At 39.9% G+C, this 18,003-nt stretch overlaps 1 protein-coding gene across 1 annotated transcript in view; it reads right to left on the reverse strand.

Annotated features, from left to right (window-relative positions):
• LOC127215282 (cubilin-like) overlaps nucleotides 1-18,003 on the reverse strand; it is a gene marked incomplete at both ends in the record, with an annotated part of 174,129 nt that overhangs the window by 60,264 nt on the left and 95,862 nt on the right. The window contains 7 exon segments of the mRNA XM_051175657.1: nucleotides 83-267; nucleotides 1,123-1,328; nucleotides 4,476-4,608; nucleotides 5,397-5,525; nucleotides 6,642-6,752; nucleotides 8,896-9,009; nucleotides 10,700-10,859. Coding sequence (XP_051031614.1) covers nucleotides 83-267; nucleotides 1,123-1,328; nucleotides 4,476-4,608; nucleotides 5,397-5,525; nucleotides 6,642-6,752; nucleotides 8,896-9,009; nucleotides 10,700-10,859 — 1,038 coding nt within the window.

An 18,003-nucleotide genomic window follows, 5' to 3' on the forward strand; every position in this document is an offset into this window, starting at 1 on the left:
TTTAAATGGGTATGAATTTGGACTTATTTTTGTCATTAGTATCCATCAAAATATATAAACATCCCCTCATAAAGAAACTCACCTTTAATTTGTCAAAATTGCAGTTGGATGTTGATTCCATGTCTATCTCCAAGATTCTAGCCTGGATAATTTGAGATGCATTTACATTTACTGTCCATACATAATTGGAGTTATGGGGGTAACTTCCAGGCCATAAGGGAGATGCGATTTTCCCATGACTTTCTGCAATATTATCATTGCCAAACACTAGGAGGGAAAACAGAGTTGTAAATCAGACCTATTTAGAATTGTTCTTTAATTAAATGAAAACAAAAAACAAAACAAAGGGCAAGACTGTTGGGAAGGACAGGCTTTTTAATTGACTGGGATTTCTTTTCTGACCACTGAAAGAAATACTGCTTCCCTTTTAGTCTTCTGGGCTATTAGCTCCTGGAGAAGGATGGCTCTTGAATGCAGCCTTAGTTGGCTGCAGGGTATGAAAAGAAGGGATAGCTTCCCATGAGAAAAGGACTTTTCCGAGGCCAGGGGACTTGAGGAATAGGAATGCCATTTCACACCTTAATTGTATTTTTACCAATTTTGCTTTGTTTTATGAAATAAAGCAATTTTTCCTCTCCTTTTAAAAGTTCTATATGTGGATCAACACAGAGAATACCATATCATGGCAAAAACTCGAGTTAAAGAATAAAAATAATTAATACTTTATCTGTATCAGAAGAACAGCCCACGTGTTTATCTAAATGCTTAAGCCAACCCCCAAATAATTCTAAAGATCTTAATTTTAGAAATAAATTTAAAAGAACAAATGAAACATGTTTGACAGAACTTTATCTACCAGGACCATATTAAAAGGTCCATTTGCATGATATCATAAACATTATTAGCAGATGGAAATTGGAGCCTAAAAAGAAGACTCAAAGCATCAGCACATTTCCTTTTCTTTGAGTGAAGCATCCATAAATAGTTAGGTCTTTCTACTATATTATTCTACAATCTGAGAAATGAATACTGAATATAGGATTATTCTTAGTTAATACATTACCAAAACATTTGTCATCGTTCCTAGTTTGTAGGATACATTATGGAAACAAACCAACTTACTCTGATTGAACCTGGCCTGGAAGCCCATGCCATTGCCTGAACCATCAGAGACAAATTTGATCCAAAGAGTATGCCCCTTGATGGATGAGTAATTGCCAGGGAGGAAGTTTCCACAGTATCTTCCCACCAAGCGGCCTGTGGCATTTCCCTCTCGGATTTCCACAAAATCCTTGTTACAGTTTGGAGAGTTCTCCAACTGGAAGGATCTAATTTGGAAACAAACAAACAAAAAGGAACAGAATGAACTGACAGAATAAATTTGAGATTATCCTAACTTCAGTTTCAAGGGAGCTAAATCCCTCTTCTGGCCCTGATGGGCCAAAGTAGTTCAATACTGAAAATGTTGGCTATCATTCTTATTAAGAAAAAAAAAGAAAACTCAATTTCTTTCTTTATATGCTAAAATTAACTCAACAGTTTTCATATATGTTCTCAAAATGTTAGAAATATAAAACTCTTACAAGAAAACAAACTATCATTGGAACTTTGAGATAAGAAAATGCAAAACAGTATTACATATGAGACAAGCAGCATAATTCAAGCTCAGTTTTATTACACTTGTGTTATGGCTAGTGCGATCTATATGCTGACATTGTTTTACTTTGCTTCTAAAAAAAAGAGAAAAGTGAATCCTCTTTTCTCTCAGAGGGTAACTCCCCAGCCTGGCTCTCAAAGCATCCTACCCTGGCATGGTGTGTGGTCCAATAATCATAACACCACCTGAAAGCTCATCTGAAATAAAGAGTCTGGACCCCACATGCTTTGTCTGTACGTTTCTTTCCTTCCAGTACAGGTCCTTTGCTTATGTGTTATAGTTTCGGATTTTGTTTCTGCGGGCCTTCCGTGTGTAGGAATGTGTCTCAGATTCTGTACGTGCTTCTTGTGCTTCTCCTTCCCCTCTTTTCTTTTCTTTTTTCCTGTTGGTTTTGTGCTATTCTGGCTTGCTTGCGTGTATTTACTTATAATAATTATTAATTTAGGTGACTCTCTCTAATGAGAGAAAAGAAGATGTGCATTTGGGTGGGTGGGGAAGTGGGGATGATCCAGAAGGAGCTGGGAGAGGGGAACCAAAATCAGAATATATTGTATGAAGAATATTTTTTTTTAAAATCAGATAATTAGATATTCAAGAGGTAGGGGGAGAATCTAGCCCTAAATAGTAACTGACTCTGGACTTGAAATTCAGCAAAACTCTGGTGATCTAAACACTTGCTAAAATTCTGACCAGTGGTCCCAGACATCACACAGGCAAGGTCTTTCCTAATGATCAGATTGTCTTCCAGGGATAAACAGCAGGGAAGGCTTTCCATCAGGGATTACAGCGGTGATACTTGGAAGAATCCAACCAAACTTCTTATGAAAGCTTTATTCTTGGAAGTCTTTGTTTTAGACTGGTATACTTTATAAGTGAATCTACCCTTTGGCTAAGATCTGTCAGTAAAAATATAATGTGCAACAAAAATAATCTACTTTCTGTTTCCCATTATCTCATTTCAGCCCTGCCACTAGAACCAACAGTTTCCTCAAAGCCTTTTTCCTGACATACAATACATTTTCTGTTCATTCCTTTGAATATCTGTTTCATAGAAATAGTAAGTTTTATTTCTCCCCTCTCCTTTTCATTGCAAATCCAACCATAATTTATCCATTTTTTTTCTCCCTGCTCAGTTTCACCACACTATCCATAATTTAAACCCTGTGTGAGAACTTGATGCACTTCAGATGCTTCTGACACACCCCAGGGAAGAGGGCTAGTCCACATCTGGAAGTAGTTTAGATCAGGGCAGAAGTAACTCCCATGCTTTGCCAGGAACGCTTTCTCATTACCATTAACACACAGCAAAGGCAGCTTGCAGTCTACAAAGGCCACTTTAACAATAAAACTCAAGCCTGTAACACAGAGGAGTCAAACTTCACAAAGTGAGCAAGGAAACAACCGAGTCACTAAGAGTTCTCTATTCAGAAATCACATTTAATGTCTCTCAGCTGGAAAAATGGATGGCACTTTCTGTCCTTGTTTGATTTCTGTTGTTGTGACAGACACCATCACCAAAACTAACTTGAGAAGGAAAGACCTGGGTAGGGGCTTATGGCAGGAACCTGAAGGCAGGAACTTAAGGAAAGACCAAGAAGGAGCACTGCTTCCAGCCATGCTCCCAGGTTACATTCAGCTGCCTTTCTTCTGTAGCTCAAGCCCACATCAATTAGCAAGATAGTGCCCCATAGACATGCCCACAGGCTAAGCCTTCTGGTTGAAGTTCCTGTCATCCTACCTGTCAAGTTGACAATCAAATTAAGCACCCATGCTCTAGGGAGTCTAGTGTTGGCCAAGGGAGCTTGGTCCTGAAGCACCACAGGAGATTCTTAAGACATAGCAAATACTGAAAGTCTTCACAGAACACTGCTATATCATGGTCTTGAGCTAGGTATTTTAAAATTTAGTATCCTTAACACTAATGGGGATCCTTCAAGTTTATTAATGTCCTTCTAAGGTTGGAGTAAACCTTTTGAGCTTTCAGTTCACTAGCATCTTGAAGATGATTTTTCAATAAATTTGTCAAGAACGGAGAGCATATATGTATTAAATATCCCCAGTATCTACCTAGTTCCTGGAACCACTGAACATCAGAGGGGTAAACAACATGAGTGTGGTAGAGGTGGGGGGAGGAAAAAGGCCAAAACGTAGGTTCATATATTTGGCAGTTATGAAGTCCAAGCTCCATGGAGGATCTTGGCTTCATCACTGAGACAGGAGAGCACTCCTCTCATCGCTGTCTGTAAAGCACCCACAGGGATGGATTACGTGTCCACTTCGTGTTCAAGGTACCAATTAATATATGCCGAATAGAAACACATGTAATGTAGAGATTATTATATGGATATTTGTTTAATCTCTTATGACATAAGAAATGTCACAATTTCAGTGAAAACAAAGGTGATGCAAACATTCCCATGGCAGTTTATAGTTATATTGCCTTTCAGATATAGGAAGAGAGTCTTGCTTAGCACAGTGCCACTTGTACCCTGAGGAAGCATGGTCTGGTGGATTAAAGAAAGCAATTTGAAAGATTTGAGCTTGTCTCATTTTTAGTCAGTTCTTGTTGTATAGATGGGCGTGTTTAGGGGGAAGAACCAGAAAACATTGTTCTTCTCTCAACATGGAGGAATTTATAAAATCAACAGCCAGGTATTGCCATGCATGCCTGTTATCCCTGCATGGCAAGGTGAGGCAGGAGGATCACAAGTTTGAGGCCACTGTGGGCTACACAGTGAAGACTTGTGACCAGGATGTGACCATCCTCTCAGTAACAGTGCTCACAAGTACTGAGACAACACTTTTGCAAAGGACTTACAGAAAGGACAGCTGCAGCTGGTTTCCAGGAGAGCTGACAATGTTCCAGACACATTCTACATTAGGATGGTAGTCTGCTGGGTAGTCGGGGCTGTTGAAGATGCCATCAGCTATGTTGAAGGTTCCACCGCAAGCTGGAAGGCAAAGAAACAAAGGGAGCTTCAGAGCAAAGACCAAATGAAGGACATCATGAGATACAAGAGGAAGAGCCTTGGAGCCATATACAAAGAAGGACATGGTACTTCTATCTGACATTAATAATCAATCTGTGTCACATATAGGAATAGAGGGAAGATTCCAAAGCCAGAAAACCAAGAACTCTACAGTATGATTGGCCAGAAGGGACCCTTTTCTAAAAGTCTTTCTCCATGTGAACTAGAAATGTAGGTTTAAAAGGACTTGTTTTGAATCCTGCAGCCACTTGGTTTTTTTGGCCAGGGTGATTTTCAAGCTTGCCCTGGAAGAGAAGGTACTTCCCAGCTTTTCCTTCTGAGAAGAGCACTTGAGGCACACTTGGGCTGCATCAGCCTCTCCTGGTCAAGAACTATAGTGCTGGGTGGCACAGCACTTTTCCATCATGTGCCTCACTGTACAATGGACGTGTCAGCATCCAGACCTACCTGACCCTACCATCAAATGCAGAATACAGAAGAATAACTGTCATGGCAAACATTGCTGTGACCCCAGAGAACAGGTCTCCAGGACTGTAAGGTGTAGTTAAAAACAGCCCTGTTTCCAGCCTGTTCTCCTCACTTGCAGATTTCATGGTTATGAGAATTTACACAACATTAAATTATAAAGAAGGCACTTGGGAAATTCTAGGAAACTGGCTTCCAACTTTAAATTAAAAGAGTCCTAAATAACCAACCAAAGATTCCCATCCTGATATACCTGCAGTCACATGGTAATGCCTTTTACTCACCTGATGTTGATGCAGAATAGAAGGCATGGAAGCCCTGAAACATGGCGAAAGAATCAGAGACAAACCTCAATGTAAGGGCATTGCCAAAGGATGTGATGGGACGGGGCAGGGAGGCACCACAGTAACGGCCTAACGAATGAAAGGAGTGAAAAGGAGGTGAATAAAGAGCCACAAGTATCTATTCCAGGCACACATAAATAATCATAATGAGAACCACTTACATCAGAGTTTTGTTTTAGACACTGTCTGGCCATTAAACATAAACTCTATATATAACTGATATGACCAGACTTCAATATAACTCAGGTAAATATTTCCAGCCAAGTGGGGACCAAACAATAATGCACTGAAACTCTCAGTACATTGTCACAGAGAAGAGGAGATGGTGGATCAGATTACGTGGATTCTATGCCTAGCTTGCCAGTACTAGCTATGCAACCAGAGACAAGTTACTTGGGGTCCTGTGACCTAGTTTCCCCATGTGAAGAGGGGAACGTACTAGAAATAACTAAACCCATGTCATAAGGATATAAAGACGGGGTTACCACTTACAGAGTACTTAGAATAGTACTCCACAAGAGGTGGTTGGATAAGAGTGTGTATTATTTGTGTCTTTGATACAATGCAATGAGTGGTGTGCCTAGTGTTTCATTATGGGCACAGAAATCAAAGCAGTCTCCTCTGACAGAGCTCACCTTCTGCAAGGGAGACACTCCCATGACCAAATACAAACAAAGCTGAATGCATCTAAGGTTATTTTGTCTGAACCATTTTAAAAGCAATGTTGCACACATTTTAACTTCATTGGGATGCCTAACAAACAAACTGGTGAATCTAATTAAATCAATTAATTGATTTTAACATCTTTTCTTTCCTTTGGAGACAGAGGAAACATTTGGAATATAAGAAGTATTTTAAAGTGCTAATCAGAAATTTCAGAATTTTTTGTTTAATGATGAAATGATCTTTGTTCCACTACTGCTTGAGATTGTAATTTAGATTCTGTAACCCACACTTTAGGAACAAACTAAAATACACACTAGTTTTGAATATAAGTTTCTTGAGCCTCATATTACACCGCTTTCCTACTCTCTGATTATTAAGTGGTTTCTGAGGCTCTTCATGCTTATTGGAAACACTGTAACTTTGAATGTCACTACACACACACACACACACACACACACACACACACACACACACACGCCATGCCAAGTCTACACATGTAAATGACTGAGTCTCTGGTACCTTGGACAGGTGCGTCATAGTCCTTGCCATCCAAAATTTCTAAAAAGTCCAGTGTACAATCTGTGCTGTCTTGAAGTTGAAAGTGGCTAAAGGAGAGGGTAATATGATTGACTGTAGGAGAGAGAGAGAGAGAGAGAGAAGAGGGTTGGTTATTTAACAAAACACTGGCAAGAAGAACAGAGAGATTTTTGCCTCTGGTACTTTCAGAGGAGGGTTTTCCAGCAGGGAAGCAAGGAATTTGGCAGCTTTGCACAGGACTGGAGTGGGTAAACAGAGCTAAGGGCTCAGCCTCATGCTTAAAGGGCTTCCTTTGAAGAGTAGCAAAATCAAAGCTTTTGAAAATGCCTGTAGAATCCCAAATGCCAGTATGGTCAATCAGGACTCTTGGGTAAGTTCATCTCAGAGCCTTTGGGGAATGTCTTTCTGGAAAACATAGCTTTGGGCTTTTGTTTTGTTTTGTTTTATCAGCCATGGTTGTGTTCCTCTCATAAGTATTTTCCTCCACAGATTAGTTTTCTTGGATTCTGATTCCTTACTGAGATTCCTTCTGATTCCTTTATGGAGAGAATCTTCTTCCACAGCACATGCCTCCTAGACACTCAAGCTTATTTAGGGGTCACAACCAGTGCCCTAGAGCTTCTGAATCATCCATCAAGAAAGCTTTGAATCATGTAAGGAACAGCAAGTGCCTGGGTACATTTTCCTTTTGTTGTCCTTTCCAGCATCCCTAATCTTCAGAATGAGATCTTTTCCTGTTGCTGTCCTTGCAGCAGGAACTTTCATCTGGATGTTTTTACAGCTCATTAGAAAATATCCAATAGGCACAAAGCTGCTGGGCTCAAGGCAGGGGGCTTCTCTTCCTCTGCTTTGTTGGGCCTCCACCCTCTCTATCAACAAAGACTAAGAATTACAGCACTGGCTCCCACATCTCAAGTATGGCCACAAAAATACTATCAATTTGTGAAATTTTACTTCACAATGAATAACAACTAAATTAAATTTAATAATATTTAAGCCCAGCTCTTTTGCAAATTATTTTGTGCTGGGACCTGCTTAGCCTAAGTGACTGTCCTATTTTCACACAGGTCATTAACTGGAGAGCAGAGAAGAAAATTTAATCACTTTCCCACATTGTGTCTGAAATCACAAATTCTTCCCGGAAACATTAAAGGAGGGCAGGGTTCAAACAAAATGGGATTAATAATGGGACCAGGATCACTCTTTTTGGAGCCACTCTGCCATGTTTATAAGGGCCATCTCACTTTCTCTGCCTGTAATAGAATTCTAAGATTTCAAAAAGAAAGGAAAGGAAGCACTTACTGAGTGCTTCTAGGCCTGTGCTGGGATTTAATATGTACACAGAAGGAGAGACTGGATTTTTCTATTAATTTCCCCTTTAGTAAATAATAGCTTGTGACATCATATTCTCCAACTGTAAGGTATTTCTTCAAACTATACCCTTATTATTCATGCATTCATTCAGCATCTACCACACTCAGCAATACATGTCAAGATCTGTTTGTCTATCAATTACTTTTTAACGACCTCAATCTCACATGCCTGCCAGTACAACAAAGATGTACCCAAATACTGTTTAACAGTGCTGGGAGTCCAACCTAGGGTTTCGTGCATGGTAGGTAGGAAATGTTCTCGGAAACACAGCCTCAATCCTTTGTCTTGCTTGTTTGCTTGTTTGTTTTTGAGACAAGAATTTCACTGATCCCAGATTAGCCTCCAACTGGATATGAATAGAAGGTGATCTTGAACTTCTGATTCTCCTACCTCAGTGTGTGTTGGCATGACAAGCATGTGCCACCACTCTTGATTCATGTAGTTCTGGGCATCGAATACAGAGCTTCAGTGCTTATACTCAGTCCACTAATCTATACTTTGAACTCCCCAGCCCTTGCATTTTTAGAGACAAGATCTCCTTATATTACTCAGGCTGGCCTTGAACTTACTGTTGAGCCTAGGCTGTTCTCCAACTCATAAGTCTTCTGCATTAGCCTCCAGAGTTTTAGGATTACTACATTCAGCCTTAAAAATTCCTTCAAATTAATATGAATCAGTTTTAAAATGTTTGCTTACTAGACTAGAAAATGACTGTCTTCATGCATTCCAGGAACCAGGGCTTCAAGCAAAAGAGGTCAGTTATCAACAGTTACCATGGGAAATGTAAGCACTCCACTGACAGCCATGCCTCCCAAAGGTATCCCTTGCCCCAGACTCCACCCTTTTTAATTTTGTTACTTACATGGAGGTGTAGCTTCAATTATCCAGGTACAGCTTTGATTGTTTGGATATTTATCAGGAAACAATGGAGAGGAAATAGTTTCAGAAGAGTCGGTGATGATGTAGCCTCCACATTCTGGAAAGCACAAAAACACACATTTTCAGATGACTGAAAATTGTTATTTCCACCATGCATGCCAACAAAGCTTTCTGTGGAAAGCTGCATATAAGCCATCAGATAATGAGAAAATACTTCACAGTTATAATATATCTCAATGACAGGAAATGGGACCATGGGCATAGAACAACACCTTATATGGTTCTGAATTGTTTCAATCATTCAACCAATACTTTGGTCTTGATTCACTTACTCTGGTCCCTCATAAGTTACAAGAAGGGTAATTTGTTCATAAATAAACTTCATTTTCTCTAGAAAACATTCAGTTTATAAAGGTGACTGCAAGTTAAACAGAGAAGCTCAATGCTCTGTGGAAACAAGGAGAGGAGAGTGTGTTATATTGTTGAGTGCCCAGGATCCAGAGAAAGCAAGACTGAACCAGAACCTGGAGGAGGAGAAGACTAGTGCAGGGACTGGGCAGCCTGACATGGAAAGGGGCTTAAATCATGTTGCAAGTAGCACTGTAAAAGAGTCAGGGCAGGTTTGGGGACTGCAGTTAAGAGTGGGAGTGGGCTGTCTTTCTAAGCCACACAGAGAAAGGACAGACATGAGGAGTCTCTGTAATCAGAATATGTCTCTTACAAGTTATTTTGGAGAAAGATGGAACAAGAGTGGGTGAGTCTGAGGGGGTTGTTATAAATGTTCACATAGGGAAGATAGGGTACTTTAATTCTGAAGCAACACTTAAGAGCATATTAAATGTAAAGAAAAATAATGTTAAATACTTCTTTTTCTTTGAAATCACTGGGAATGGTACACTTGCACACTATTGTCTTGCTCCAATGTCTCTGAGAGTGCACCTTTGAGAGACAAGACTCAGAAACACTCTCCATGTAGGACTGTTTACTAATATGATACCAGCAAGTCTACCTGTATGAATGTTAACAGGCACAGGCTAACCTTATTTGAGGTGAGGCCAGTGAGATGGCTCTGTGGGTAAAGGCATTTGCCATTAAGCCAGAAGACATGAGTTCAACCCCTAAGATCCACATGGTGAAATGAGAGAACTAAGTTGCCTTCTGATCTCTACATGTACACATGACACATACACATAAACACATGTGCAATTTTTTTTTAATTAAAACAGTTTTTGAAGTAAATGATCTGTGTCATCAAGATAAAAATCATGGCCCCATTCAAACCAATTTAAATCCCTCCAAGCTCTGGGTTTCTTTCATGTCTGACAATTTGATTCTCTGAGAAAAATCTGGTGAAAGGCAATAGGTGAAAAGGCTTGAGAGAAGAAATTGAGAAGTAGTGACTGAGGACAAGAACAACAGAAAACTATGGGATTCAGCAATGAAGTGAGCCACTCTGTGGAGACATAGTCTGACTCTACATCACAAACAAGTCTTACAGTTTTATATCTTCTTGGATAAGTGCCTAGGTAAATTTATTTGGCTAATTCTTCTTTGTATATCACTGGTACTGTACCATTAAATGTTATTCTAAAAACATAGTGCTTAAGAGAAAGATCCTGAGACATCATCACCATTTAAATAGATGAAGATATGTAAAATATATGAACAGCTACAATACTTGTATTTCTGTCTGAACATTTGCATATTAAGTTGGAAACTTTGATCAACTTCTGACGTCTGGTGTTATTAGAGCACTCCAGGGCTTAAGTGACCCACGAGATACTTACCTTGTCTGAATTGAGCTCGGAAGCCCTTGCTCTGTCTGGAAGACCCAGACTGGAATCTCACAAAGAGGCTGTTTCCTGAGGAGGTGATGGACTTTGGTGGCTTCTGTCTTCCACACACATTGGCAACACGGGTATTTACGGAACTTGAGCCATCATACATCTACAAAGATGGAAGACAGAAAACTCTCAATACTGCAAGTTTACATCTTTAAGGCTTGTATTCTGTGTACCATCTGTGTATCAATAAACCAGTAAAACATTGCATTGGCTGGATCTAGAACAATTGGCTTTATTTCATTGTCTTGTTGTAGAGTTTCAAGGGCATGTCTCGATATTTGGTTATTTCTAGAGACAATATACAGATTTCAGTGTGAGGTTTTCTGCTAACACCACGACTACCTCTATAAGTTCTGATCTCCAAAATGCCCTCCTTTTTCTCATGGCCATTAGTACATGTCCATGATGTGTATTGAAAATACTTGATGCAAAGTTGAACACAAAAGCAAAGGTCAGAGATAACAAATAACCATGCATTGTTAGAAATACAACCTTCTTGGAACCCTTTGCTCCTCAGAGGCTCATAGATAATGAGCAAGGAAAATGGCAGAATTTTTCTAATGTGAGTGGGACTAGCTTGATTTAGGAAATTAACTCATCCAAAGACATTTTTGGATTCCATCTCTGACCAGTACTGTCCTGGAACTCCTTTGACACACCTTCTGTGCCAGTGGAGTCAAGGTCCAAATTCCTGCATCATTCTGAAAAAACTGGAGCTTACACATATGTTTGGTACTCTAAGCTAACATGAGTTCTTGAACACTTTTATGTATAAACCAGGGGTGAACAAGTCCCTTAAGTTTGCACGGTAACACTTACTACTAAGTATATACTCTGTCAGAAATCAGATTTAGCCTTTCTCATGTGATCTTTCCAACCATACTCTCTACCTATATCTTTATCAACAAATTCATAGACAGTCTTACTAATGTATAAGTTACATAATTCCTAAGAGGGAACAAGTCACCTTGAGTCTGAAAACTTGATTTTAGGGTCTAGAATTGAAACTTTCATTTTGTCCAATATAAGATATCTGTTGAACAGGGTAGATATATTGCTATAAGGAGAGTGAGTATCTGAAATAAATTAAATTATGACTAGTTCATTCAAAACTAATGGCTATTTATATTTTGCTAGAAAAATTGGGGGAGATAACAGAATATTCAGGAACCTAAAGTAAGGGAGGTATTCACAGGAAAATCTAATGATGACTATATCAGAATTCTATTAAAGAAGCAGGCTTGGGAGTGTATTCTGAATTGATTTGTGCAAGCACATGAGTCAGGTGGCAAAAGGATTTAAATTCTCAGAGGAATGGAGCAGGGTTTTACAGTAATAAATACAAAGTAACTGTGGTTCTAGAACAATACTTCTTTCTCCCCCCTTTCATCATTTAATATTCATATTTTAGATCCAACCATTCAGAAAATAAAATGTTAAAATTATTTTTATTCAACAAACATTGATAGACAAATGAATGATGTTCTGCCAATTTAAAATATGAATTTCAGTTCTGATCAGTTTGACCAGTCACTTCTTTTCTGCAGGGAGTGTTCAGCCATAGGACATCTGTGTCACACCTTCTCCCCTAAACTCAGAGTATATTTAAGAAGAGGGTGGTAGATATGACTGTGAAAGTCAGAGGATGGAAGGACTGCCAAAGAGCAGTGTGTTCTGGACATGACAGGGTCTTTGCATACATGAACTCACACAGCTGTGCTTGCTTTCCCAAGATCTACACACAATCAACATGGATAAGGGAGTGACTCAAGATGCTTCATCCCTTAGCTGAGAGGCTACTGGCAACTGATGACTGATGGAAAAAGATATGTCAGTTTTCTTCAGTGATATGGACCTTGTTTGTGCTCCGGTATATAACTCTATACTCATGTATGTATGGGTGGCCATATACTCACTGATTATTGTCAGACCAAAAACTAACTAAATAACCACTAATTTCCCAAATCCAAAAGGCACTCCAAATGCCCTGTGGTAAACATTTCTATGGGAAAGGGGTTCTTTTCAAAAGGACTGGAGATGGAATGAAATCACAAGATTCTAGCATACACATTTACTAAGTCAAAATGTAATTTTAGTATGTAAAAAGAAAGAAAAAAGTACATAACCTGGCACATAACAGCTAGTAAAAGTTAGTAAATATGAGATGTATAAATCTCAAACATATGTCAGTCTATAGTTTCTAAGGACAGAGGGCTGGGTTGAGGGAATCCTTAAGTTAAGAAAAAGCTGCCTTCTCCTTTATGAGGTGGATTATAAACAAAACAAACAAACAGACAAAACAACAAAGCAGGCTCAACTGTAGGAAGCTCTTCACAGAGGGTAGAGGTCCCCTGTGACTGCTGTCATGCCAGGTTTACCTTATCATATTCTGGACCCAAGAAGTGAATGGCAGGGGTATTGTCACAGGACACAGCCAACCCTACACACTCAACTCCCAGGTGCCTTTCCCTCAAACTGTGAGAGAAGGAGAAAGGAAAAAGGCTGGCCAAGAGCTTTGAGTTTATCCCACAGCCCAGAGTATCTCAGAAACAGGATTAGTTGCAATGCCTCAGCTCTTTCCATACCCCAAGCCCTAGCCAGAAGCAAGAACTGAGCTAATGGACTGGGAATTTTCATATTTGGTATTTCAATATCATGAGATTTGAGTAAATGTCAACCATTGTCAGGTTAACACATGTCTCCCTTGTCATATATTGAGTGGCATTAGGAAAAAAAATTATTCAAGTGAGAGACTGACATCACTTCTTGATGACATTTACAGTTCTGGGAGGAGGGACTCTATGTTAAGAGTCTTACAGAGTGGCCATTTGAGAAAACACGATGATAGTCTTTTAATTTGCTATGTATAATGTGTTGATGAAAAAATCATTATTGATGAACTGTATGGGCTACTGAGACATTAATAGCAGAATGTTTTAAGAGGGAAAGACAATTTACTTAGTAAAACATCTTTATAAACTTCAATGTGAGACTGAAATAATGTAGATGATGTTTCATGTCTTAGGGGACAAGTTTTTCCCCTTCTTGTGCTTCCTAATCATTGTCCAGACACTTACTCTGTGAAATGGAACTAATATTAGTGTTTATCAAATATTATTTGTGAGAATTAAAAGAATTAAGTAAAAAAAAAGAATTAAGAGAGTTCCTGGTATACTGCTTGTGTAACAGATAGCTATTTAATAGCACAAATCTTCATGACTGAACATTTTACATCTCTCCTCTATTTCCCAGCCTAATGGATCAGTATGCTGTCAGCCTTCTCTGATGTATCTTTTGAGTCCATCTCTTCTGCTCATGCTTGGAGGCTCCCTCTGGGTGCTTTATTATTTGGATCTTGCCTTGATCACTTTTTTTTCTGCCTTGGCTTTCAATTCAGTCTTCCAGTGACTGCCATTGTGCCATGTGCTGTCTCTAGAGTATGAAGTCAAATACAAAAGGCGAGCTGAACAGCCCTATAGGTTTGTGAACTTCATCAGATAAGCAGTCACCGGTGGCTACACTTGAGAACTGAAGAACATGTGATTGATGTGGATGCTAGCAACGATGCTTTAGCCTGTTATAATCATACCCTGGAGTGATTAAACGGCTCATAGAAATATCAGTCACTCCTTATGGCCCAAAGCTCATGACTACAGGGCAAAAATGAATTTCAACTATGGCAGTAACACATCTTTTACTTCTAAAACTGCCAAGTTGAGCTTTCCATGAAGAAAAAATGGGAATAAGTATTTTCTTTTCATTTGTGGCACTATACTTTTTGTTTCCTTAGCTTATTTGCAAACCTTTTGGGGAAAAAGCAAAATAATGCAATTGCAGCCTAACAAAATGTGTTGGGTGGGTGGCTCAGCAGGTAAAAACAGCTGCAGAAAAGCCTGGTGACTGGAGTTTGATCCCTGGGACCCACTCACATGAAGGAAGGAGAGAAGTGGTTCTAACAAGTTGTTTTCTGACCTCCATATGCATACACACGTACACAAAATTAATACATAAAACTGTATTTAAAAAGTTAATTTCATTAGGATGATATATTGAAGACTAAAAAATAGTTATATATCTTTTAAATTGTAAGTGCTTAAACACAAAGGGAGATGCTTATCATTTAATAATGATAGTGAGCAAAAAGCTGAAGATTCTGAATTCAGTTCGGTGTTCCTAAGGTCCACAATGTAAAAAGACAACTAAGACCTTTTACATAGTGTGACTAATTATGTTAGAGGTAGTGGCAATGGTAAACTTAGTAGTAGCAGCAGAATGCAAGTATGATATATATATATATATATATATATATATATATATATATGGTACTTATACATATTAAATTGTGTGTGTGTGTTAGTTCTTCTAATAGCCTCATTATGCAGTTTGAAAACTTCAGACTTAGAAAATGTAAGTGATTTGAAATCAAACACTTACTAGTAGCTCAGAATAGTATAAACCCTATCTTCCTGACATCTTACTGATTATCATTAAACCAAGGGGAAATGTAAAATCAAGTTGCATTCATTCAGTTCAAAGATTAAGAGGCCAGAATTCTGTGAAGCTAAGTGAGATTCCCCATGACCTTTAGGAAAGAATTGTTGAAACTTCTTGATCATCTAAAGCTTCAATAAAGCATCCTTAGGGTCTGTGATCTTGGCTATCAACTTGACTTTATCTGGAATTAACTAAAAGCCAATCATCTGGGCACACCTGTGAGGGTTTTTTCTCGGTTGCTTTATTTGAGGTGGAACCCATCCTCCTCTGGATCGTTTGAGGTTGGAAAACTCACTCAAATTCTGGAATACACCTGGTAGAAGAAGCTCACATAAAAAAGACAAAGAAGAAGGAAGCTTCTCCCTTCCCACTTGCCCTCATTCTCACTGGCAAATTCATCTCTCTTGTCCCATTACATTAGGAACCCTGAGGAACACAGGGACATTTTAGGAAGTCTTGTGTTGGGCTCCTGTGGATTTCAGCGTTCTTTCATACACTACATTCCGCTAAAGAGGTACCACATTTCGGGCATGGCTAATTCAAGGAGGTGTCTAATAAACAGCCTAGTATCTAGGCTAATAAATAAAGCTAAAATTTATATCCCTGACTGCTAAAACCGCTGTGCTCTTAGAGCTGGGTGCACTAGTAACTGTATATTTCCCTTCTCAGGCTTGATACGGATCCCTGGCCCACACTCTTCGCTCTTGCCACCCTGACTTCATTTGGCCACCTGGTCCTTACTCTTCATTAAGTTTTAACTCTGGCAACTCAAGCCTCCTGCTTCAAGTGCTTTAAATCTTAACAAGGTGAAAGAGATGTGGGGGAGGAGAACACACTCAGGCAGTAAAAGAACTAATTCATAACTGTCAGGTCCAAAAGAGACCTATTTCCCAAACTCCAAAGTGTTCTCCAAAGATCCTGAATTGAGCTCAGCCTGGACTGTGGGAGGGTTTCTGAGGGTTAGACAAAATCCAGCATTCCTCAGGAACTTGTGAAGCAGGTTCCCTTCTGCCAAAAGGAGACATTTCCCTTACCTCCAGCAGAAGGGACAAATGGATCTCCTATTAACATATACCTCTGGCACCTCTCAGCATAATCAGGATCCATGTTAGCTTTCAGGGTCCCTCAGTCCCTACTCACAAGTGCTTGTTAAACATTACAGTGCCCCTGTGCCAGTCTCCTGGCCCTTCCTTCCCCTTCTTATAACCTGGATGTTTGCACTGTTCCAGACCCCTGCTTCTGCTATCCTCACTGTGATTTCCTATTCTCTACCTCCTGCTATTTTCCCCTTTCTTGTAGATAGCACTTGTCATATCCACTCTGCTGGCCATGTTCAGTCTATTTCTCTGGACTCTTCCAGATGCCTCCAGATATTTTCTCTTTCCTCTGCACAATAAAACCATCCTATGTTGTGGAGTAGTCATGTCATTTGTTTATACACTATCAAGTATAAAATCAACTTTAAGAACAGAGAACTCATGAACCACCTTCACACATTATATATGATAGCATAGCCGCTAATGGAATTCCCAGCTTCAGATCTGGCTCCAAGATAGTGGAAGCACTAAAGGACAAGGGGGGGGGTCCCTCAGGACACTGTCCATGCTGTTAGCCACAAATATAACCAGGGAAGGATATGGAAGCATGAGTCCTTGGCGATTTTCTTGAGGGGAGAGGGAAAGGAAGCCTGGGTTTCCTGGGCAATGACATTTCCCAGCACACTGCTCTGAAAAGGAATACAGTGTTACACTCACAGCTTCACATCTTTTGTGCTGTTATTCTGTCCCTAGACTCACTTTTCACATTTTCAGAAGACTGTAAGATGTAAAAAATGTGCCAGTGTCTGAAAACTGTGACTTAGATAGCCCTGAAAAAGAAAGCATATGAAGAGACTCTGAGCCAAAAGGAACACAAAACATGGTAAATACCCTGGCCCAGGAGCTGAGAGCCCTGGCTTCAGCTCCACTCCCTCCTTTGCTTTGGCTCAGCTGCTGGAGATTGAATTGGCATGGGTGTGGAAATGGCTAAGCAGGTTATCAAAGGTGAGTCACAAAGTAAACACTTCAAAGACCTTACTCAAGCAGCTCAGGGCAAACTAAGATGTTTGATGGGGATAAGGGAGGAAGGGGAGAAGGGAAATAAGAGGGGAGAAAGGAGAACACAGGTGTGGGGGTTGGGGGCTAAGGAGGAAGGGGGAGAAAGGAAGGCTGACTAGTCTGGATTCATTTGTAAAACAGTAAATATTTAGAGAAGGCTCTTTCCCTTTGTCTCTCTGAGGCTCCAGCCATCGGTTATTCCTGCTTCCCTTTGGCTCATTTTGAGAAACAACTGTTTTAAAAACAAACATATCATGAACTGTATGACAAAACAAACAGTAAGACAAATTATGGGTGCTGGATTAGGAGCCTGCCCTGTTGCACCCTGGGTGTTGTAGGCAGATACTATGAACAACAAGCTCTGCTAAAGTGAGGCTGGGGGATCTGGATTGTTTCCATTCAGATCAGACACTTAGCTTCCTTTCCCCTAGATAGGCACCAAAAGCTTCACAACAGAACAAAACACACCCAGTTAGGGCTTGCTTGTCCCCTGCAGCCCCAGCTGTTTGTCTTAGTGTGTCTTCCCTGCAAATAAGAGACAGGATGGGCTTTCTTTTCATGTGCACGGATTCCCACAAGGCAGACATTCCATTGCTCTGAGCAAAGAGGCTGCTGGAAACAGAGGTCAGCCTCCAAGGGCCCTGGGCGGCCCTCAGC

The sequence above is a fragment of the Phodopus roborovskii genome, unplaced genomic scaffold, assembly GCF_943737965.1.
Source record: "Phodopus roborovskii unplaced genomic scaffold, PHOROB, whole genome shotgun sequence".
NCBI classification, from domain to species: Eukaryota; Metazoa; Chordata; class Mammalia; order Rodentia; family Cricetidae; genus Phodopus; species Phodopus roborovskii.